Genomic DNA, 23843 nt, shown 5'->3' on the forward strand with positions numbered 1-23843 from the left:
AAAGGAACATGTAAATAGTTTTGGACTGAAATTAAGTTTTTGCCTTAAAAATAAAAGGTGGTTACAAAAGCAGACATTCATAGATTTGTTAAGAAATTATTTTATTTTAATTCAGCAAATACAGTTGTAGGCCTGATCCTGCAAACACTTATGCACATGCTTAATTTTAAGCATATGAATAGTTCAATTGACTTCAACGGGACTAATCAAACATGCATAGTCTACCGAGGACTAGAGTGACCACGGCTGATGGTGTCGCACCAGGCATCATATAGTGAAGTTCCCAGATCTGGCTCAAGCCTTTAAATCCATGATTCTCTGGGATGGGCGGGTCAGAGCAAGCACCCCTTTGTGTATTGATGAAGAGTTTCAGAGCACAGTGTGGATTTTTTTATGCATCCTGATATCGCCAAAGAGCAGGTAACACAACTTTCAAATGTAATGAATGACTGAAGAAAGGTCAAATCTTTACAAGACTGACATTTCACACAAAGTCAAATCACGTTATGTTCAAGATTTGGCTCCTGACAGCGCATATGGAATGTCTCTAGACACTCAAAGTCTGCCTGTCAGAGGGTCCAGGTTTCTGACCAATACAGAAGTACAGGTAGTATATCGGTTTGATAGATCCTAAACTTTGTCACAAAGACGTTTGTGTCTGTAAGCAAGACAAGGCCTTCATGTAGGAGGAGGCAAGACCTATTCATTGAAGAACATCCAATTTGCTACAGCCATTTGAACTCTGCTTACAGTCTAGGTAGATGAACTAGTCAATGCTCTTCATAGTCCTTGATCCACTTTACCAGAGATTCTTGTGGCCCAGCTGCAAGGTTCTGTATCCTGGTCTCCTGGTTCAACTCTATCACACAAGTGGCATCTTGGAGACCTTGGAGGGTGACTTCTCCACAAGCAGGAAAGCATTGTCGACATAGCCTTGATTGGTGACTACTTCTTGACCAACCTTGATTCAGATATGCAACTCAGCAAGGCCTAATATCCAGGCGATAACTCCACAGAATAGCACCGGGACAAGAATGCATCTCTGCCACACACCAGTGGTTGCTTAAAAGTGCCTCGGAACCAGTGGACATTGATCTGCATCAACTGTTTCTAAGTGTGGGCATCAGGCAAAATACCAGCAGAATGGAGAGATGGCATCATAGTGTCCCTGTACAAGGGCAAAGGATCTCACACTGAGTGTGGCAACTACAGGCGGACATCATTATTGTCAGTCCCTGAAAAGGTCTTTGCTCACATTTTGCTTGGTAGGATGCAGCCTCTCCTCAAGAGACATTGTCATCCTCAGCAACTAGGTTTCGCTGTTAGGCAGTTGACAATAGATGCTGTCCTTACCCTCCTGCTTCTGGCTGAGGTACACCTAGAATTTAACCGCCTGCTTCGTGTGGTCCATATCAATCATCATCATCAAAGCTGCTTTACATTTGGTCCAGAGGTCAGCACTTTGGCTCACATTGAACAGAATGGAGTTCCAGATGTTCTGCTAAATGTGGTGCACAATCTTCACTCTGCTATTGGTGCAAGACAGCATGTTGGTTCACAGCTTTTGCCACATTTTTACCCTGTGAGAATACCGACATACTTAAAGTTAAGCACATTTACAGAACCAAGGCCATAAAGTTTTGGAGGCTTTTTTGGTGGGGGTGGGAGGAAAAAGAGGGAGGTGAGAGATGGACTTTGGAAGGAAGATGTATTTGAATGTTCTCAGGTGATTTGGGGAACCCAAATACACTACAGATGTACTACTGCACAGTATCTGAAAGGATAACTGATTGGTCTTATCTCACTGTATACAATTGCTGCAAAATAGCTAAAAATACATTGGATTTAAAAAAAAATCTTTCATATCTAGTAATTTAAGGTTGTATTATTAACAATTTCTTCATTAAAAATTGTGCATATTATTGCTGCAATCTTGAAAGGGTCCCTTTTAAAAATAATGTCAACTTAGTATAAAAGTAGAATTGAGTGGAAATTGTTAAGCTTTGACCCCAGGTTCTACAATGGGACATGCTAGCACAGACCCCTGCAATGTCCCACTGAGATCATTGGGACTCCACAGGAGTGCAAGGATCCGTACTACTAGACCACACTGCAGGATGGGAGCCTTTGTTTCTACCTTCACAATAAAACAAAGTCAATTTCAAAGCAGAAAGGGGTGGCGGAAGGATTAAAAGAAGTGATCACAAACAGTCTAATGAAAAGATGACAAAGGAGATAGGATAGTTATCTTCAGTTATGTAGCTGCAAAGTGATAGATGCAGTTTTAAACCCCTGCAGGGTTTCTGAAGGAGTACACTGATGTTTTGTGGATTGCCGCAAAAGGATCAAGATTTAAATTTTCTGCAATTTGTGAGTTCAACACACTTATGCTACAGTACCATAAATTTAATCTAAATGTATCACAGTACATACAAAACAACTATATCAAACAAATGTTGTATGAAGGTTATAAAGTCAAGCACTCAAAAGCTAGAAAATGCCAGAATTAAGGTAGCCGTGCAACCTTAACTTTGCTTCCTTGTGCATATGCATGAGTATACAGTCTCTGATTACATTATCATATATGACTTTTCCATAGGATTCCTGCTTCATTCAAATGTACAAGATGGACAGTTATCAGTCAATATGGCAGCTAGTCAATATTTCCTTTTATCCCCAGGATTGAATGTGTGGCCCCTTACCTCATTTACTGCACAACATTCAAACCCTGCACCGTATAAAAAAAATTATTCATGTCCTCATGGATTTTACTATGGCACGACCATAGTATCTGAGTAACTTACTAACATTAATGAACTTTTCTGAGAACAGGAAGGTATTATCATTCCCATTTTGCAGATGGGGACTGGGGCAAAGAAATATTAAGGCCAAAATTTGCAATAATTTTTTTTTTAAATGTCCATTAATTTTGCTTCAGATTTTTCAGAGGTTCTGAGAATCCACAGATCTGCTTCAAAAGGAGCTGGAGGGCTCATCACTTCTGAAAAGCAGACCTAGGTGTTTCATATTAGGCACCCAGAAAACGAAGTCTAAACAATTAGTGTCCATCTGTGACAATTTAAGTGACTTGCCCAGTATCATATCAGATGTCTCTGGCAGAGCCAGGGATAGATTCTAGTTATATTCGGTTAGAGTCAAATGACAATCAGAGAACCCCTGTTCCTTTCTTCCAGAGATCCTGTGGAAAAAATTGTATGTGATCAGGTACATGAAGGCAGTATAACATATGTCCATATAGGCAACCTTAATTCTGGCACTTCTACTTTTGAGTGCTTGACTTTGCAACCTTCATGTTCTTTTAACATATATCTTTGTATGTAAGGTTAAAAAACTTAAGAAAAGAAAAAAAAAAAACCCTCAACTTTTAATGTAAAACTGTAGACATTCCCTGCACAACCTGACTCTAAGACCTTCAGCTATATAGCACAGATCTCTACCACTTGAGCTGCAGTAGTAAGGGCCTTTCCATATTCCATTATGACAAAAGGTATTTTGATGGGGGAAAACAGCAGGAGCAGGGATTCATTTTGTCTATGTCCTACCTGGAGGTTCACGTCAGTTTGGCTGCATTAGAACAATACAGAACACTCAATGGAGCCTGGGCGCATATACAGTGCAGCTGTCATGTCCAGAAAATTCAGAAGCAAATGCTGAACAAGCATTACTGCACATGTGCAAAGAGCAGACTTTTGTGGTTTATAATAAATCTGGGTGTACTTTCACAGGGACAGCAGGAGGCATCTCTCTGATGCTAGGACTGTCCCCCTACCAAATTTCAAAGTTCCTGTTCAAAATCATGGAATTGCTAAAACTATTAAACAAATGACTGGAAATTTTTTTTTAGCAGGGGTTAAGATATTTCTCATTATCTTTCTTCTTGAAAATAGCTGAGCCGTTTTCACTCAAACATTCAAAAAATTCAACCTGAGGCAGAGATCAGGCATGGAAAATTTCATTTACAATGATTAAAAATTGGCACAGTTGTGAGCAATTTTGAGCAGAGGGTTATAATCCACAGTTATAGAGTAATAAAGTTACATGGACATTATTCTTTATTATTCTGGCGTAGGGGTATGTCTACACTGCAATTAACCACCCGCGGCTAGCCCATGTCAACTGACTTGGGCTCACAGGGCTAAGGCTATGGGGCTGTAAAACTGTGGTGTAGACCAGTGGTTCTCAAACTAAGGCCGCCACTTGGTCAGGGAAAGCCCCTGGTGGTCCAGGCTGGTTTTTTACCTGCCGCGTCCGCAGGTTTGGCTCATCGCGACTCCCACTGGCCAAGGTTCACCGCTCCAGGCCAATGGGGGCTGCAGGAAGCGGCGCGGGCCGAGGGACTTGCTGGCCGCCCTTCCTGCAACCCCCATTGGCGTGGAGCGGCGAACCACGGCCAGTGGGAGCCGTGATCGGCTGAACCTGCGGACGCGGCAGGTAAACAAACCGGCCCGGCCCGCCAGAAGCTTTCCCTGAACAAGTGGCGGCCCTAGTTTGAAAAACACTGGTTTAGACATTTAGGCTCAGGCTAGAGTCAAAGCTCTAGGACCTCCATGGAGTCAGCCTGAGCCTGACCGTCTACACTGCAACCTCACAGCCCTACAGCCAAGCCCAGCAAGCCCAAGTCAGCTGACATGGGCCAATCACAGGTGTTTAATTGCATTGTAAACATACCCTAAGTGTCTTATTCTGTAAACATATAAGTATATGTGTAACTTTCTTCAAGTGACTACCCACACTGACTTCTACACCATTTGAGTACACTTATTCATCTTCTTAAGTGTTTGCAGGATCAAGCCTCATTCCTTGGATGAGCATTTGTATCTACTTAATACACAGCATTGGTGGGTATCATACAGTACCAAAGCATTCTGAGATTTCAGTGCCAAATTTTGGAAACCTCTGTAATAACAAGAAATGAAAAAAATCAAGATTTGGAAAAATGTCAATCTTAGACTTACAGAATTTTTTAAACAATCATCGTCCACATCAAAGTTTGATGTATCAGTTGGACTGCTGACTTCAGGGATGTAAGGTGCTTCACAGTTCCGAATGTTATCCCATTCAATCCCAACAAAAAATGGGTGGTTCTTAAAGTCTTCTATCCCATTTTGCCCAAGTCGATGCTCCCTGCTGCAAATGAGTCTTCGAATGAGGTCCTTGGCATTTTCAGACACATCTGTCACTTGTGCAGGAAACTGAAACCTCTCCTTAAAGAATAAAACAGGAGGAAGTAGTTTATTACCAAGAAAATGTCACAAAAGTCAGGTTCCATTGTGGTTGTTTCTGTACAGAAAAATAGGGCTTTGCAAATACTCAGGCTCTCACTGTTAAATGAATGCAATAAGTTTCTAGGAAAAAATCTTCCCCAGATGATAAAAAGTATTGAAAATGCTATAACTGTCTCCTCCTTTTTTATTTATTCAAATGTATATACATTTTTGGAATCTATCTTTGCCTCCAGGTGGAAGAATGTTTAAGGATCTCTTTCCTAAACCAACAAATGGATCCACTAGCAAAAAATAGAACAAGAAGAGTGATATAGCATAGCCAAGACGTACTCCTTGGAGTGAACTAATAGCCGCCACTGTATATCCAGGTTTTTAGTTTTGGACTATCTTATTCAAAAGCAAAGCCAGTTGCAATTCATAACCACAAAATGTACTATATGGAAACCAAATTTATATTTAAGATTTATGAACATGAATTCAATCATTACATAAGAACTTTCTTTCTAAATAGACCTTTAAGCTAACCCTTTTTATTCACTAAAATTAGTTCACAAAAGATAGAAAAAACACTAACTTTGTGGTTCATTATTTTCCCGTAGGTCTCCACCAAGGACTCTGCATAAAAGGGCGTTTCTCCATAAAGCATTTCATACATGCAAACACCTAGGGACCACCAGTCACACTCAGGTCCATACTTCCCTTTTCCATCTTCCATGGCCTGCAGGATTTCTGGAGAGATGTAGTCTGGAGTTCCAACTGCCACCGAAGACTGGACCTGGGGAGTTAGCATTTCCATGAGTAAAAATGACATACACGGTTACAGACAGTAGTGCCGGTGGGTGTGGGGGTTGAAAGAGGTTGAGGAGTACCATGTGCATATGTAAGTTTGTAATTCAAATTATAATCAGTGAACTCTACTTCAAAAACAGGGCTTCTAAATAACAATTGATGAGAAAAAAAAATGTTCTCATGTGTCTGAGCCACTTCAGTGTTTCAAACTTGAAGTTCTGAAAAAATTTATTGGGTATTCTAATAATTTACTTTTGCTGTGAACTGTGATGAATGCCAAAAAGAAGGCAGTTTCTGAGTTTTCAGTTATTATAAATTAATTAGCTCCCTGATAATCACACATATTAATTCAGATGCTTTGTAACACTCCAGGGTATGATTATCACACTGGAACTACATTCTTGTCACATACACCACACATTGTATAAGTTTAAACACAGCACTGCAATAGGATGAAGTGATATCAATGGTACCTGATTCTGCTTCTGCCAAAGCCCTGATCTGAGTGAAATCAATGAGTGCTTTGCAAGAGTAATGATTATGGCATGAGGCTCAAAATTGGGTGTCTTACACCTTTCCTATGGATATGTATTAATTTTGATTATATGCCCTTCCTTTATTAACTTTTATTAATGAAATGAAATAAAAATGCATTTAACAAAGACAGAATTCAAATAGAATCCAGATATATTTTGAACTGAAACCAAATACAGCCATATTATAAAACTGTACAAATGCCATCTCTGTCATTAATAAAAATGTGCACTTAAAAATGACATTTCCTTCACAAATAGGACTTCTTCGTGAGCAGAAATTTCACTGGCAAGTAGAGGACAGAAAGGAAGGGGGGGCCATGGTAAAGGACTTGGCCTTTGAGGGATATGATAGCTGTATCATTCTTTCTAATTTACCGTTCCATCTTCCATCAGTTTCAGACAAGAACCAAAATCTGCTAACCGAATATGTCCATTCATATCCATCAAGATGTTGTCTGGTTTAATGTCCCTGCAAATGAAATGTATTCAATAACTAGCATGAAGAAAAAACACAATGCATCCTCCTGGGCAATAACTTTTAAATTCGTTTTTTCATTCACTGGCAGTGCAAGATCATTAGATTGAGTGGCTCACTACATGACTTTATTCATAAAACACTTGCCATCCAGTAGGTACATACAGTTGGAAATTTTTCAATGAAGCATCCGTGGATTTAACCATGTAACTCCCATTAATCATAATAATAATAATCATGTGGTCAAACTCCACACATCACAGACAATTTACACCTGTATACATATAAAGAAAACAATGGAAGAGTGTCTGCATAGTCCTATGCATTCCTTAGACTGTGCTATTATCTAATACTTCACTAAAATAACAGAGACGTCTAAATCATTTCAAGATGTCTAGAGGAGTATTCTTAAGTGACATATTGGCACTAGGCTAAGGGCTGGTCTACACTGGGGGGGGGGGGGGGGAAATCTCCCATATGTAACTGTGGAACAAAGTTACAACAAATAATTTATGCAGTATTAAGATTTAGCATCTTTCATCTATACATTTCTGTATTTCTATTATGTGTTCTCATGTCCAACACAAACACATTCTTTTATTCTAGTTCACATTATCCTCTCATAAGGCTAGCTGGACATTCAATCTGGAATTAGTGACAATGCCAATTCATAGACCTGCTGATAGGTCTCTGTGGAGAATCCTTCACTAGCTTACAGCCTGCCCATGAAACTGATGCTGATACCCTTGTGAGTAGTCAACTTGCGCTGATTTGAGAACCCACATTTATTTTCTGAGTCACACACATTTAAAAAACAAATCTATTCAAACAAACCAACAAACTATGAGCACACAGAGCTACAGCTCTCCTGTAGGAAAGCAATGAGTTTTACAGACCCCACATGAACTCTGAGAATTGTCATTCAACATTTCTTACGCCTAAACAATTAATTCAAGAAACCTGATGATCTGCCAGCCTAGTGGTGGGACTGCTGTATTATATTCTGTAAGCAACGGGATTGTAGGAACAGATGTCTTGTCTAACCTGACAGCCAGAACTTGGAGGCCATAAATAAATAGGGCCATGTTCATCATTGGCAGCTTCATGGAGCTGAACCCACATATGTCAGTTGTCTTTGATTCTGTATGTGCTGTTTCTGTGACACCATCGGCCACAATAATTTAATAGGAGTCAATTTGGGCTCTCTGGACCTGAAGTGTAAATCCATTGCTTGAAGTGGCATTATGACAGATTTACCCCAGCATAATTAGGAACAGATTTTGGACCTTCACGTCCAAAGATCCTAGTTACAAAAGTACTCCCATGAAATACCTCTAAGAGGGAAGAGTGGATAAAATGAGGGCCATAAAAGAATATATAACTTAAGGAATTTACAACATAAACTCTGTTAAAGTACTGATATACATCAAGCTTTTTCTTGTCACATCTCTGCTTCATCATCCACACACTGAAGCAGAGATGGCAGCCTTGCAGGAGGCAGAGTCTATACAAACCAGAGGCCAAGAACTGTGGATGAAACCTTGGGGGAATCCCAATCAGATAAATGGAATGGTTGTCCCTTCATGAGCCACTCATCCTCTTCTTCCCTTGCAGCAGGGACAACCACTGTGCTGTGCTACCATTACCTACTCCACCACAGAGATTCCTACATAATCCATGGGAATCTAATGCTATGAAAGAGGAATTAAGACTGGAGTGAGCAGATGAATACAATTTTTAAAATTCTTTCAATTTCCTATTAGTCACATGGGTAAGAATGATTATTTTTCATAAATATAGGTAGCCAGATCCACAACTTCAGTAAATCAGCTGAGAATCTGGCCCAACATCTTTTGCATGCTTGACTTTGCAACCTTAATAATGTTCACTAATTTTGTCTCAAATCTATAAAAGCCATGGGATTTAGAATTATGATCGACATCTAATAGATTTCAGGAGTCATTCTTTACAATTTAGTGGGGTTTTTTGTGGGGGGATTTGTTTTAGATTTTTTGGGGCAAGAGGGGGAAGGTGGAGGAGGAAGAGTTGTGGGTTTTTTTTTAAAATGTTAAATTTAAAAAAATCTGATGAAAGCAAGTTCAAAATATTTTTAAAATATGTATTAATTTTACAGCTCACTTTGTACTTAAGATAAATTTTTAAGAGTAATGACAACTGTAATTAGCTGTTTGTGAATTTTTTATTTCACCAAATTAGGTCTTGGTTCCGCAAAGGGATCTGCATAGGTAGTGCCCTGCACGAATATAAAATTTGAGTCTGCATCCATCCACGATCTGCAAACATGGTTCACGGATATCTGCATCTGCAGATATCCATGGATATCAAGCTGATATCCACAGATTTGCAGGGCTCTATGCATAGTCAAAAGGTCCATCCTTGCACATACCTTTATAGGATTGCGCTCTTACTGTATAAATCTGACAGTTTTTTATCTGAGGCTTTCATGTCTCCCAGGTAACTGAGTACACAGGGAATCTGAAATTCATAGATTAACTGGGCCCAAATTCTGCATCTGACTGTGTGAGGGCACACCCATATGGAGACAAGGGCAGAACTAAGACCTTGGTGCTTAGGCATCTGGATAAGGTCCAAATGCAATATATCTTTTAATTATACAAATAATACAATAAATCATAATTAAAACACAATTATAGCATTTTCCCATTAAACTGCATTTTAAAAAAATATGGCAAAGGGAATTAAATTCTCATCCTACCCTGACCCAAAACATTCAAAAGGAAGACCATGAATTGACTGCCACAGCAATGTTAGCTTTCAAAGATTTGAGCTATTTATGAGGCATAAGAACAAAACAGGAAAAACTAGCAACTGAAAATACTAACTTTATTTCATTCTTATAATAACCTACAAATGACTAACATATAAATTAGAGACAAGGTGGCTGAGGTAATACAGTATCTTTTATTGGACCAACTTCTGTTGGTGAGAGAGAGATGAATTTTCGAGCTCACCCAGAGCTCTTAGACTTCTTAGCTCTGCTTAGAGCTCTGTGTGAGCTCGAACATTCGTCTCTCTCTCACCATCAGAAGTTGGTCCAATAAAAGATATCATCACGCCTAACTTGTCTCTCTAAAATCCTGGGACCAATATGGTTACAACAACACTGCATACAACCTATAAATGACTGATCAACTTTTTTTTCCAAATGTTGGCAAACAGTAAACTGAATTATTCACAGGCTGAGACCTTAGTAGGCTTTGCTATACCTCAGAAAAAAATTGTTAAGACTGATTTACAAACCTTTGTAATTAAAGGTTTATAATGGAAAAGATGATAGACTCTATAGCACTAAGGGTAAAATGTCAAGCTTTACACACTTTTTATACTTTGCATTAACTTGTTATCGTCTGTAACAATAAAAATAGGGTTAATTTAGTGTTTTGAGGGGAATTTATTTTGTCAAAAACTGGTTGCTCTTTAGGTTCTGATACTGCACCATTAAAGTCAATGGGAGCTTTTACCACTTCAACAAGTGTAGTATCAAGCAGAAAAGAAATTAATGCAGATTTATACAGATGCTAACATTTATTTGTTATGGTTGATATTGACAAAAGTACATGTTTTCAGTTTTCTGTCTACTTTCACAGATCGAAGCTCCTGACTCAATCATGATGCACATTAACAGAAACACTTATGTAAAAAGCAGAACTGTCCCTACAGCTAATTCCTCCTGACTGTCCCTTTCAAGGCAGTCTTTTGATTTTCACAAAGTTCTCAGATCAAATTATTACTGGACATTGGTCCACTTAATCCCCTACTTCACAAAAGTATTTGGAAGGGAACTCTTATTACTGAAGCTGTGAAGTTTCCTCATTGTTTATGCCTACGCCCTTCCTAGTCATGGAGATTGGTGTAAGTGCAAAGAATGAAGCAAACAGCATGCAAAAAGACAAGAAGAGGGTGGATATTCAAGGGGATCCCAGATCTCAGACAGCTATGCAAACCTGCATCTTCCTTGCCCACTGCCCTTCAAACTGTGCTTTGACTTAGAAAAAGGATACCACAGAGTACAGGGCAGAGGGTTAATGTTGCCTTAAATATACTCAGTCCAGTATATTGCAAGTATAGGTTAATACTGCATTATCATGGGTACTGCTGCCAGTTAGTGTGGGTAGCTAACTTTTTAAAGATGATCAGAATAATTAGTAAAGCTATGAAATAGGCACTTCTGACTCAAATCAAATGTAAAAACCAAACAGTCTTAGATCAATAGTATTTAGATCTTACTGTGTTTGGTATTCATATGCAGAAAAATACTGACTTGGAAGTAAAATACACAAAGAAAAAAAGCTCTATTTTCACAACATTTAGAAACAGCCACTGGTTTGGAGTGACTCACTCTAGCAAAGAGCTCCTGCCACTCTAGAAACACAGCAAATACATTTATCAAGAGGCAAGCAGGTATTATTAGAGGAATTACATTTTTCAAATCTCATTAGAGGGAACAACAAATAATGGCTAATTCTTAAAATGTAAACTGAAATAAGCATTTGAGCATCCAATAAGCAACATTCTTCAGTCCCAGTTTTGCTGAATGTTGCTGACACTACAAGAATTACTATTGCCAGTTTGAGATTTTTTTAAATTTATTTTACATTATCCCATCAAAGTACATTTCAGATAAAAAAACAGAAACACACTACCAATGCCTGGGGAAACAACTCTGGTGTGAAATGAGCTGCAAAAAGTAAATCTAAAATCAAATTGCATTTCAAAATCTGGACCAAGAACAAGATAAACAAAAACCAGGAATTACCTTTGAGGCACCGTTTACCCAAGTCATCTGTCTTTCAAGATATACCCAAGAGTATTTAAGAAAATATAGACAGTGAGTTCACAGCTTCCACAAAAGAGAACCAAGAAAAATCTTGCTGTGATCGTCAGCATTACACGTGCATACACACACAAATTACACAAGGCACTGGAAATACTGTAGCTAAATACTTCTTTTTAAGAATCATTTTTGACACCAGGCCAGATGTTCATGTCCCATAGGAAGGTGAGGAAAAACACAATATACTTCAGGCTTTTTCTTGTCACATCTCTGCTTCATCATCCACACACTGAAGCAGAGATGGCAGCCTTGTAGAAGAAGCAGGAGGCAGAGTCTATACAAACCAGAGGCCAAGAACTGTGGATGAAACCTTGGGGGAATCCCAATCAGATAAATGGAATGGTTGACCCTTCATGAGCCGCTCATCCTCCTCTTCCCTTGCAGCAGGGACAACCACTGTGCTGTGCTACCATTACCTACTCCACCATAGAGATTCCTACATAATCCATGGGAATCTAATGCTGTGAAAGAGGAATTAAGACTGGAGTGAGCAGATGAATACAATTTTTAAAATTCTTTCAATTTCCTATTAGTCACATGGGTAAGAATGATTATTTTTCATAAATATAGGTAGCCAGATCCACAACTTCAGTAAATCAGTGTAGCTCCATTGACTTCAATGGAGCTAGGCCAGCTGAGAATCTGGCCCAACATCTTTTGGGTGCTTGACTTTGCAACCTTAATAATGTTTTTTTAACACTAATTTTAGAGTAATTTCCTAGGCTTTTTAAAAAAATCAAACCTAAAAGAAATTCCACTAGGTTAAATCATATTGACAACCATATATGTTAACAGCGGCGTTGGAACCTTTAAATCCACCACACAGATCTCTGCCACCTGAACTAATGGACTAAGTGATAGCAGTAGTAGGTTGTCATCCTCTATGTGGATTAGTACAAGAGGAGGAAGATACATACACTTTGCCAACAGGTTTCACAGATATTTGCTAATAGCAGAAGAGTGTTGAGACTCAGGATTTTGAGTTCCATTCTTGTTTATGACGGGAGTGTTACAGATCTTTCGGCTCTTGTTTTCCAGACACTTCTGACGCAGAGCTCTCTCTTCCTCTCTACCACACCCTCCCTGACTCCTTATCCCAGTCGCATCACCTAGCCACTCCTATTCTCCAGTGTCCATCCCAGTCCCTGTCTCCCCTTCCAGGCTTCCCAGCTCAGTCCCAGTCTTCCCTCCACCCAGTATCTCCTTCAAGGCTCCTTCTTCCAATCTCCTTACCCACTCAGCCCCAGTCCCTCTGCCCCTTCCTCAACCAATCTCAACCTCCCCCGCATCTCCCACTGGCTCCTAGTCCTCTGACCCCTGTTCCATACACACAACTGGCTTCCGGTCTCCTTGCCTGGCCAATCCCAGCCTCCCCTTGCACCAGCTATTCATCCAATCTCAGTCTTCTCCTCTCTCAGTCCCCACCTACTCCCATTTCCTTATCTCCCATTCCCAGTCCAAATCTCCTTGCTCAGGCAATCCCAGTGTCTCCCCCAATCTTCTGCCAGCTCCTGGCCTCTCCTCCTGACCCAGGTTAGTCATTTTGAATGCTGAATTACTCGAACAGTGTTCTGATATGGGATTATAGTAGGTGTTAGAGAAATCAAAATGAATGGCAATAATCCTACTAATGAACCAGACAGAAATTCTGTTTGTTTTACTAAGGCTCAAGAATAAACGATGACTATGAAATTTGGTAAATCTGTAGCAGTGTTTTATATCAGTTATTTAAAAAAAGCCTCATTTTATGTTCTGAAACCATCTGACTAGGTTCATTTCAGAGACACAAAATTACTATAGAAACATTAAGAACTTTGCAAACTGGAAATAGGTATTATAATTGAATTTTAAGTAAAGTTAAAATTTGTAACATACTTCATTGCAAATGCTGGCATGTAAGATCCAAGGGAAAGCATATCTGTCAAGAGAACCACAGCAATTATGTAATGATTGTTTTTCAAGTACAGCTTCATTATAAGCCTGGGACTATTATTTTCAAAGGCAAACAGCACACCAGGTAATTTATTTTTATTTTTCTGTGAAGTCATAATGAATATTGAGAAATAAAATACATTTCTTACAGCTCACATAGAAAACCAGAAATCATGCAGGTAGCAATTTACTACTGTTACTGTTTTGTTTACTGGACTCTTAAATCACTACAGTTAAGTTTATTGCATAATTATGTTGGTGGTATCAAAGTCTGCTCAGGTACTGAGGTTCACCTGCACCACTCTACAAGTAATTGGATAACAGAATCCACCTGGAAAACTGCAATAGAAAAACAAAGATAAAATTTATTAAGATTCTTGCTGTTTTAATCTCTTGCTCTCTCTCTCTCTCTCCTGGAACAAGTATCCCAGAATGGCTATGAAGAAATGTCAGAGAGCACTATTACAAATGATTATGCCATTGGGCCAGCTTGCAGACATACATATTAAATTCATATGCTAAAAATTATTATGAAATTAGTAATCCTGAAAATATCAGGAAACAATACAAAGAAAATGCTTTGCATAGTTTGATGAGCTTACAGCAAGATCTCTCAGGACATGTGTTTGTCACACTTTATTTTATTTGTTTGTACGTTTGCATGTTCTTGTCTTACAAAAAGGACTATCAGACAGAAACAGAACAACCGCAAGTCCTCCTCTGCAAGTTTTATATGTGTCACAGAGGCTATATGCTTGTGCAGCAGAGTCATGTGGGGCAAGAGAGCCAGAGTCTAGCCTCATGGGTTGTCACTTCCAGATTCTAACTGCTCACCTTCCAGGATCTACAATGGCTCACGCCCCATCTTTTGAAAGGGAAGAAACATTGGAGTAGCAGTGGTCAGACCACAGATCTGTCCTTCATTTCTGTGTCTTTTAGCACATGAAGGAGAGGCTCTAGGTTTAAACTTAGTGACTTCAGTGGGGGTCCTGTATGAAGAATGATTCCAAGAAAAGTCCCTTTTACAGTATTACTCTATATTTAGAAAGATAGACAACGCTACTAGTTTATTTTAGTCTACTGGTTAAACGCATAGAGTGATCTCATGCATAAGCATTACTTCATCTTCATGTTAAAAATATATATACATATAATGCAAATGAAATCGTATTTGATTTTGTAATTACCTCTCTCCCACATAATCAGTAAGAGTATGTCAACACTGCTATTAAACACCTGTGGCTGGCCTATGTCAGCAGACTCGGGCTCGCGGGTCTCAGGCTACACGGCTGTTTAATTGTGGTGCAGACATTCGAGCTCAGGCTGGAGCCTGGGTTCTGAGACCCCGCAATAGGGGAGGGTCACACCCTAAGGGCAGGCCTACACCTAAAATGCTGCAGCGGCGCAACTACATAGATGTAGCTGTGCCAGTGTAGTGCTTTAGTGAAGAGACTACTATGCTGATGGGATAGCCTCTCCCATTCGTGTAGTTAATCCACCTCCATGAGAGGCAGTAGCTAGGTTGAAGACATCCACCCACTGACATAGTGCTGTGTACACTGGGGGTTAGGTTGGTATAACTGCATCGCTCAGGAATATGGTTATATCGATGTAAATTTATAGTGTAGACCTGGCCTAAGGCTCAAGGTGTACTATTGTTGCTAACCATTAAGTAAAAAGCATGAGTTCTATCAGGTATTACACAGTTTTTCTGTGAATTCTCCAAATTCTCAGTATTTTTCTCTATGTCCCTCCTATCTGGGTTATAAAGTTAAAACCAAACTAGTTTGTGGAAAAAATAGTGGTTTCAGGTATAGTTGCTAGACATTAGCACAGGGAAGCTGACCTTGATGGCTTACTGCTAACTGAGGGTCCTATAGAACATCATTTAATCATTATACATGTATGTGCATTTCCTACAATTACAAACCAAATGTCAGAAGCAGACATTTATTGGTTATAATTATGCACTCTTTACAATAGACAGCAATTCTCTTTGCCAAGCTACCTGCCCTAGGAAAAAATGCTAGCACAGATCTGCCTACCATAATTGCTGGACCTTCACTCCAGAGTTCCTTCCATACCAAAGATTTTCCCCTACTAGGACAGAAGGTTGGCAAACTGTGCCTCTCCCTTCTGCTGTTTCAGAAATACTTTTCTTCCCCCGCTGCCCTTTGTTTGGTGCAATAAAACTACGCTCACGCCAAAAATAAATACATAAATAAAAATGAAGACACATTTAAGTTTGGCTACTTTTCAACTAAAGAAGACAGTTTGTTGCTTACAAAGGTTTTATTGATTAATACATTCAGCAACGCAGAACTGTGAGCCCTAAGAGACACTCAAAGCACTACATTTGGTGATCTTCCCACAAGCCTGGGAGTCACTTGATTTGGATTGGTCACAGTTAAACATACAGCAATTCAAGTGAGAGAATCTACTGCTATTTTCCATTACATTGTGCTGGGTTATATCAAATGCTGGAGTTGCCATATTCTGCCAATTTAAGCTTATCTCAACTCCAGCAAGCAAAGCTAGAAATAAGCTCCACCTGGCAAAAACAGCAGCATGCACTGCAGCCAGATTAGGTTTGGGTAATCGGCAGCTATTCTTCAGTAAAAGAGGCCGCTCACGATAGCAGCACAAGAAAAATGGACTTTGTTACACTCCTATGACCAAGCCTCTTATCAAGGCTTCACTGTATCTCTACCTAAACAGACACGCCCTTCCCCCATGTGTGGGACCCATAAAAACTTAATTCACTTAAACTCAGAATCACCTTTTGATCAAAATATATTTACCTGTATTAATATTATTAACACAGTGCCCAAACACCACCATTATGTTTACATATAAATCAGACTCTGCCGTATGAAGCTGACAACATAAGGGTTTGAACCTGCAAAGATGTAAGCATGTGAATAGTTTTGAAGTCAATAAGACATGCCTAAAGTTTGCAGGATTGAGCCCTTCATAGGCAAAATACAATCAACAGGGGATAAATGGAACAGATTCTACACACTGTATTTTTGTAGGGTAGATTTATAATTTTCATTTTTTAGAAAAACCTTATCCTATGATTGTAAACTCTACTCTATTTTCTTATTAGCTATTACTTAATATAGCCTTTACCACCCAGTTGCTCTCAGTATCACTCTAAAAATTCACCTCTAGTTTAGAAGAATCCCAATACTTTAAGAGCCCAACCTAAACTCCCATTAAAGTTAATGGACAGACTCCCATTGAGTACAATGAGAGCTGAATCAGTCCTTAAGGGAACAGCTCCCAAGCCCTTGGAAACTGGTATATTTATTGAAAATGGGTATATGATTTTACAATGTATATCGTTTTATACACAACAAATTAAGATTATTATTGGTAGTAGTATTACAATGGTGCATACAGGCTTCAACAGAAATCAGGGCGCCAATGTACTAGGCACTACATACACATACTAAGACAGAGACCACGAAGAGCCAACAAGTTAAACAGACTAAAAAGACATAGGATGGGAGAAAAGCAGTATTATTTTCCAAACTTTACTAAGGTACATATACCTCATTCAAGGTTGTAGAGTCAGGAGTTGAACCCAGATCTCCTGAGTCTCAAGATATACATAATCTAGACCAGGGAATCTCAAACTTCATTGCACCACGACCCCCTTCTGGCAACAAAAATTACTACAAAACGCCAGGAGTGGGGGACAGAAGCCTGAGCCTGCCCGAGCCCCGCCACCTTGGGGGGATGGGGGCGCAAAGTCAAATCCCAAGCCCCATCAGCCCTGGTGGGGGGGCCAAAGCCGAAGCCCAAGGGCTTTAGCGCCAGGAAGGTGGCCTGTAACCTGCGCCCTGCTGCTCAGGGCTGAAGCCCTCAGGCTTTGGCTTTGGCCCCGGGCAGTGTAGGGCTCGGGCTTGGATCCCAGCAAGTCCAAGCCAGCCTTGGCGACCCCATTAAAATAGGGTTGCAACCCACTTTGGGGTCCCGATCCACAGTTTGAGAACCCCTGATCTAAACTTAAGGAGACCCTGGTATTTCAGGGGGTTTATTTTAGTCAATTATGTATTTTATTTTTCATTATTAAAAAAACATCCTACTTCGGAGAATTACACTGTTCTTTAAACTAATTTCTGCTGTTCAGACAGCTATCTGGGAAAGGCCAAACTATTTACCTCCTGGTATCTGGTTTTCTTTATGAATTTCAAATGTTAATAAAGCAAGCAACAACAGACAAGAGGGTGTGTGTTCGCCAGCCAACATATACACACTTTGGGTGTGCTCAGATATGAAGGTTCATTCCTGAACACATATACTGTGTGCACATACTGGCTGATGAATATATCCTGGCGTTTTTCAAATAACTTATAAATTGGTCTTCTGAAAAAGCAAACAATTTAAAAACATTTTACTGTAGCATCTTAAAAAACTAATTTGCCAAAGAAAATTGTTGCATTTTATATTTATTTGCTGTAAAATACTGGATGTCTCCAAAATGTTGTAGTCCTAGAATTAGGGTTAATTAAAAAACAAAACAAAAAAACACCTGCTTTTGTCTGAGGGTGTGTTGAAAACTCTCAATCTTTTTCTTTTCTTTTCCTTCTTACTTAAAAAAATAAAAATAAAAAATAAGATCCCTGTCAGCTGGAGAGTGATCATGGCTTCAAAGTAGTTATAGTTCAGGCTGCTACTGTTTCTCCTCCAAAGTCCCAAACAGCTGATAGAAGAGTTTGTGAGGGTGGGTTGGCTTTTATTTGCAGAACATGCCCCCTTCTCCTATCACTGTGAAGAAACAGCAGTTCAGAACCTTTATATTGTTGAAGAAGCACCTCTATCCTTCTGCCAACCTCACGGAACAGCAACAGGAAGGCTTTTTGATTTGGTTTGTAAAGAAACATGGTTTTAAATCGAAGGCATTTACAGTATTTAAGCTATAATTTAGATTTTAAAAGTTCCAAACTTAAAAAAAATCAATTTGGACAAGATTGCAATGCACAAAATTTGCTCACTTAATGCACACACATATAGAGATAACTAGTGAGTCTGATGTCACCTACATTAACATGATGGGCTCTCAAGCACTTGTAACCTCTAAAGAAAAAGCACTAGGCATCGACACCGGCAGTTCAATGAAGATGGTTGATCACTGAACTGTAGTAGTTATAAAAAGCAAACAGGATCCTAAACTATTATAAGGGGATAGAGACAGAGGGCTTGTCTAGATGGTGTGTTAGTCTACACTAGAGGGGTAAAAATTCTAGGACGCACTAGAATTTACACCCCTCTAGTTCAGACTAATGCACCATCAAGACAATCCCTAATAGCTCAGAAAAAGGCTATAAAACAATGCTTTATCTCCAACCACATTCAGTTTCCATTGCATCACCTCAAATCAGATTAACTGAAATGGAAATGACTAGGGCAGTGGCTCCCATATATCACCTTAAAAATTGTTGTGATGTGACTGTGTGGAACATTAAACTCATGAACCAACAGTAATACATGTGCCAGAGTTTAGGAAACCCTGGATTGGAGTCTGATCCAAAGCCCACTGAAGTCAAAGGATGAGGCAGTGGAGCTCAGATGTCCTTGCTGTTCCTGAATGTTATGTACAGAGCAATGTAGTTTCAGAGTCAATTTCCCCACAAACACCACTTACAATAACTAGATCAGAAGGATTTTGTGTGAATACTATCTATACCACTTCAAACTATTGGCACTATTATGCCTGCTTTAATGTAGAACAGCCTATAATATTTAATTCAAACAAAAATTGTAGCTGTTTTACCAGATTCAAATTAATTTTTGAGACTAATATGAACGTACTTTAGAAAACAAACAATCAATTAAACTGCTTGTCCAGGGTGTTTAAATTCATACTGGAATCCCACTGACTGTTCAGACTGTATACTAGTTTTTCTGTCTATTTCAACATGTTTATACCATATGCTTTATTTTAAAAAGCAACAACTTGTGGGAAACAGAACACACTTCAAATATCTGGGGACAAAATCTCTCTTTAGATATGCACATGGGGATTTTATGGACTCATCTGTGTGAAGTGCACAGCAATAAGTTTTTGATAGTATAATAATGCAGATATAAAAAATGGTGGAAGGAATACTGTGTATTATATAATTACTTATGCTATGTCCAGTCAGCTCTGTGCACTATTTGGCATATATTAATTTCTATAGTTTAAAATAGCTGGGCTTTTAAAATTTAATTTGGCTTTTTATTGGCATTTTTTACCAGGCAAGAAGCCCTATGGCAAAATAAAATGTCATAATTAAAATAAATAAAAAAGAAAAATTATGGTGAGTGATTTATGAAGGTTAATAGAATACAAAACTGAAGACAGCAAAATTTTGATTACCTTGAAGGTTTTGCAAAAAAGGGAGGTAATAAGAAAATTATCCATTTTATTAAAAATAAAAGCCATTTTAAGACCACTGTTTTGGTCTGAAGACTCCAACCATTATCAGGGGAAATTAGTAAAAATTGCTGCTAGCTGGATTCAATTTGTAAACCTCAAGGAGGAGACAATCATGAGGAAATGAGATAAATAATCGTCAGCTGGAACAAGATAAATTGTGACATAATTACAGAATAGTATTCCAAGGCTCTGGAGGTACCATGCCATTCATTAATCAAAGCTAATCCAGAATTACAATGTTTAATTATTTGCAAAGCTTCTTTTTCAATTTTCTGTCTCCACAAGAGGATGATGTTTTAATATAATGCAAAATCTCAACGTTCAATTCTCAAATGCATTTAGGACAAGATTTTATATATATAGTTGCAATAGTATTTATAGTTTCATATTTCTTTGGCCAGTGATAGAATGTTCATTTAATTTAATCAATGTAAACCAAGCCATAGTAACTGGTGGTCTTAAAGGGTATGTCTACACTGCAATAAAAGACCCACGGCACCAAGCCTCAGAGCCTAGGTCAACAGTCTTAGGCTCATGCGACTCAGACTGTGGGGCTAAAAATTGCAGTGTAGACATTCAGGCAACCAGAGCCTGAGCTCTGAGACTCTTTCCCCTCACAGGATCTCAGAGCCCAGGCTCCAGTCCAAGCCCAAATGCCTAAACTGCAATTTTTTAGCCCCATAGCCCGAGCCCTGCTAGCCTGAGTGAGCTGACCCAGGCCAGGCCATGCACAGGTCATTTATTGCAGAGTAGACATACCCATAGATAACATTTACACTCTTATTGGAAGTTACAGTTGGCATGGTTTCAATCATAGAGTATACAGGGTCTTTGCCTAAATTCACAGGAATATGATTTTTAGACAGTCAGCAGTGTTCACTGACAGTACCCCACATTTAAGTAAAGACCATTTTTAACTATTGGTAAAAGGTTCCTGACTGACAGGAACTGATTGGCCTTTATATTCCCACATTACCCAACCCAATGCACCTGAACCTTAACACACATGAATCACTTTTAAGGGTGAGAGGATAGTTCTGGAAGTAATAACTTCCTGTCCCCAAACTGATGATCAGTTCAATCCTGTGCATGTAAGCAAGAATTACCATGGTTAAGCACCTAAATTTAATTTATATTCTTAGCTCTAGATTCACAAAAGGACATAGGAGCCTAACTGCCACTTTTGGTGCCTACATCCCAGAATCAGGCCCCACTGGGATTCACAAAACCCATGCTAAGCTGCCGCTGAACCCTGTAGATATCTCAACCCACTTGGCGCCTACATTTTTGCAATAAAAGTTCCCTAGGCATCTACGTTTCTGCCTCTGCACATGCGCACTGCAGCCTCATGCTAGGCACTTGGACATCTCAGCCCCAGTATGACACATGAACAGGGGGAAGGCAGGTGTTCCGCTGCATAACTCGCCTGCAGGGCCTAATCCAGTAGGTGAGATCCAAGCATGTTTACTGGATTGGGGCCCCACAGGCAAGCTCACACAACGTGAGTGAATGTCTGTGTGTCAGAGGAAGAGACCCTCCTTCATAACTTTTTGCCCAATGGTCCCCACCTGGGACGTAGGAGACCCCCAGTTCAAGTCCCCTGTCTGCCTCAGAGGGAGAGGGGATTTGAACAGGGAGCTGCCATGTCTCAGACAAGTGCTCTAACCACTGGGCTATAGGCTATTCTGATGTGGAACTCTCTCGGTCTTTTTTGTTGAAGCTGTTCCATGGAGGATAAATAACTAAAAAGTTATAGGAGCACAGGGACTGGATTCTTCACATCCTGGGTGAGTACCCTAACCACTGGGCTAAATGTTATCAGGGAAGTGGTCCCCCCTCCCACCAGCCCCTTGCAAAAACAGCAGCAAGGGAGGGTTTGCAGCTGAGAATCCCAAGCACAGAGAGGTGTCTCCCTCCAGCCCAAGCGTAGGGCCAACCTCTGTGAGAGGGGTGTGGCTTGGACATACGCCTCACTTTGGCATCTCCCACTGGCTAGCTTTGCCAAGTGTGTTGACTTTTGTGAATCCCATTCTTAGGGCTTATCTCCCTCCAATCATTGCTTAGGGAAGCCCAACTGCCTCGCTCAGGCTTGTAAATACCATGATTTTTTTTTAGGTGCCTAAAAGTTAGGTGTGGCGAATCTGAGCATTGCTGTGCTTAAGATCCTTTGTGAATCTAGCCCTTAGGGTCTTCTAATGTTATTAGGATTTCTGCCATTAGAGCTCTGTAGCAAAAGTTGTCTTACTCATATCACTCTCAACAATAATGTCTAAAGAAGAGGACTGAAAGCAACTGAGAGTCATTCTGCATGCCTCATCTTTTTGATACAGTTTCCCCACCACAAAAAAAAAAAAAAAAGGAAGTTTATATATACACATGTTATTTTTATACATCTACCAGAAGAGCTGCTGAGAAGCTGTGAAAGAACAGAAAACTCCATGGACTTCACTATGCAGATTTAATTTCCCGGTGCACCATTTAAATACTATGGTGATGGGTAAGAAGGATGGTCTCGTCAGGTGCTGTAGGGGAACACAGAAGTCCTGATTCAGTTGCTCCCTCAGCCACAGATTTCCTGTGCGACCTTGTGAAATTCACTTGATTTATCATGTATCTCATTTCCCCATCTGTAAAATGAAGATAACACTTCTCTACCTCACAGAGTGTTGTGAGGTTAAAATCCATTAATGATTGCGATGGCGGGGTGCCTCACAATGAGAAGGACCACACAAACACCCTTCTAAATGGATAGGTGAATGATACTGAAAAATCTAAGACATAGGAGATCTGTGTTTCAATTCCTGATGCTGCCATGGACTGTGTGCATGAATTTGAACAACTTATTAAATGCTCTGTGCCTCAGTTTCCCTATCTGTAAAATGAGAATAATATATATTTCACAGGGGAGTTATGAGATTTACTCCATTAATGTTTGTGAACTGTTTTGAGATCCACAGATGGAAGGTTCTATAGAAATGCAAATTTTTATTATAACACTAACGTAAGCTTTACACACCGCCTCTTAACTGTTTCCTTTAGATCCTTATACACTGAATCAAGTTATTAGTAACTTTTGGCCTGATCCTGCTTCCATTTTAAGTCAGTGGAAAAAATCCCACAACAGGCCCATTATTTATTAATTTTCCTTAAAGATGGTCCGAGCCTGCAGACTAAAATGTTAGGCTTAGAATAGCTTTTGGTTTTGTTTTTAATAAAAAAAAGTATGTAGTTCTGGATCACTTTCCTCCAACATCCTTTTGGCAAAACCTCAGAGGTAACCTAAATATTTTTAAAAGAAGTATTCTCATTTTTATATACAGAGAAGACACTGTACAACAGATTAGTATCTTAGACAAGCAAACAATGTGGAGCACCATGTCAAAACTGAGCAAAAGAATGTGTATGCAACTAAGCCATTATAAATGAAACACAGTTTCAAAGCCACTGAGGAGTGTCAAATCAGCTCAAATATTCTTTCCTTTCTTGTTGCCACTCTAGTATTGGGGAAGTCTAGGACACAGACTCAACCAACCACCTTTTTGCCTCTTTCAACTCCCTT

At 39.5% G+C, this 23843-nt stretch overlaps 1 protein-coding gene across 7 annotated transcripts in view; it reads right to left on the reverse strand.

Annotated features, from left to right (window-relative positions):
- Positions 1-23843, reverse strand: part of CDC42BPA (CDC42 binding protein kinase alpha) — a 339222-nt gene that overhangs the window by 135747 nt on the left and 179632 nt on the right. For all 7 annotated transcript variants that reach the window (XM_054023831.1, XM_054023829.1, XM_054023836.1 and 4 more), the window contains exons 6-8: positions 6947-7040; positions 5821-6021; positions 4977-5225 (exon numbers count right to left, since the gene is read on the reverse strand). In XM_054023831.1, the coding sequence (XP_053879806.1) occupies positions 4977-5225; positions 5821-6021; positions 6947-7040 (544 nt within the window). The remainder of the gene's footprint in view (positions 1-4976; positions 5226-5820; positions 6022-6946; positions 7041-23843) is intronic.

Source organism: Malaclemys terrapin, chromosome 3 (genome assembly GCF_027887155.1).
Source record: "Malaclemys terrapin pileata isolate rMalTer1 chromosome 3, rMalTer1.hap1, whole genome shotgun sequence".
NCBI lineage: Eukaryota > Metazoa > Chordata > Testudines > Emydidae > Malaclemys > Malaclemys terrapin.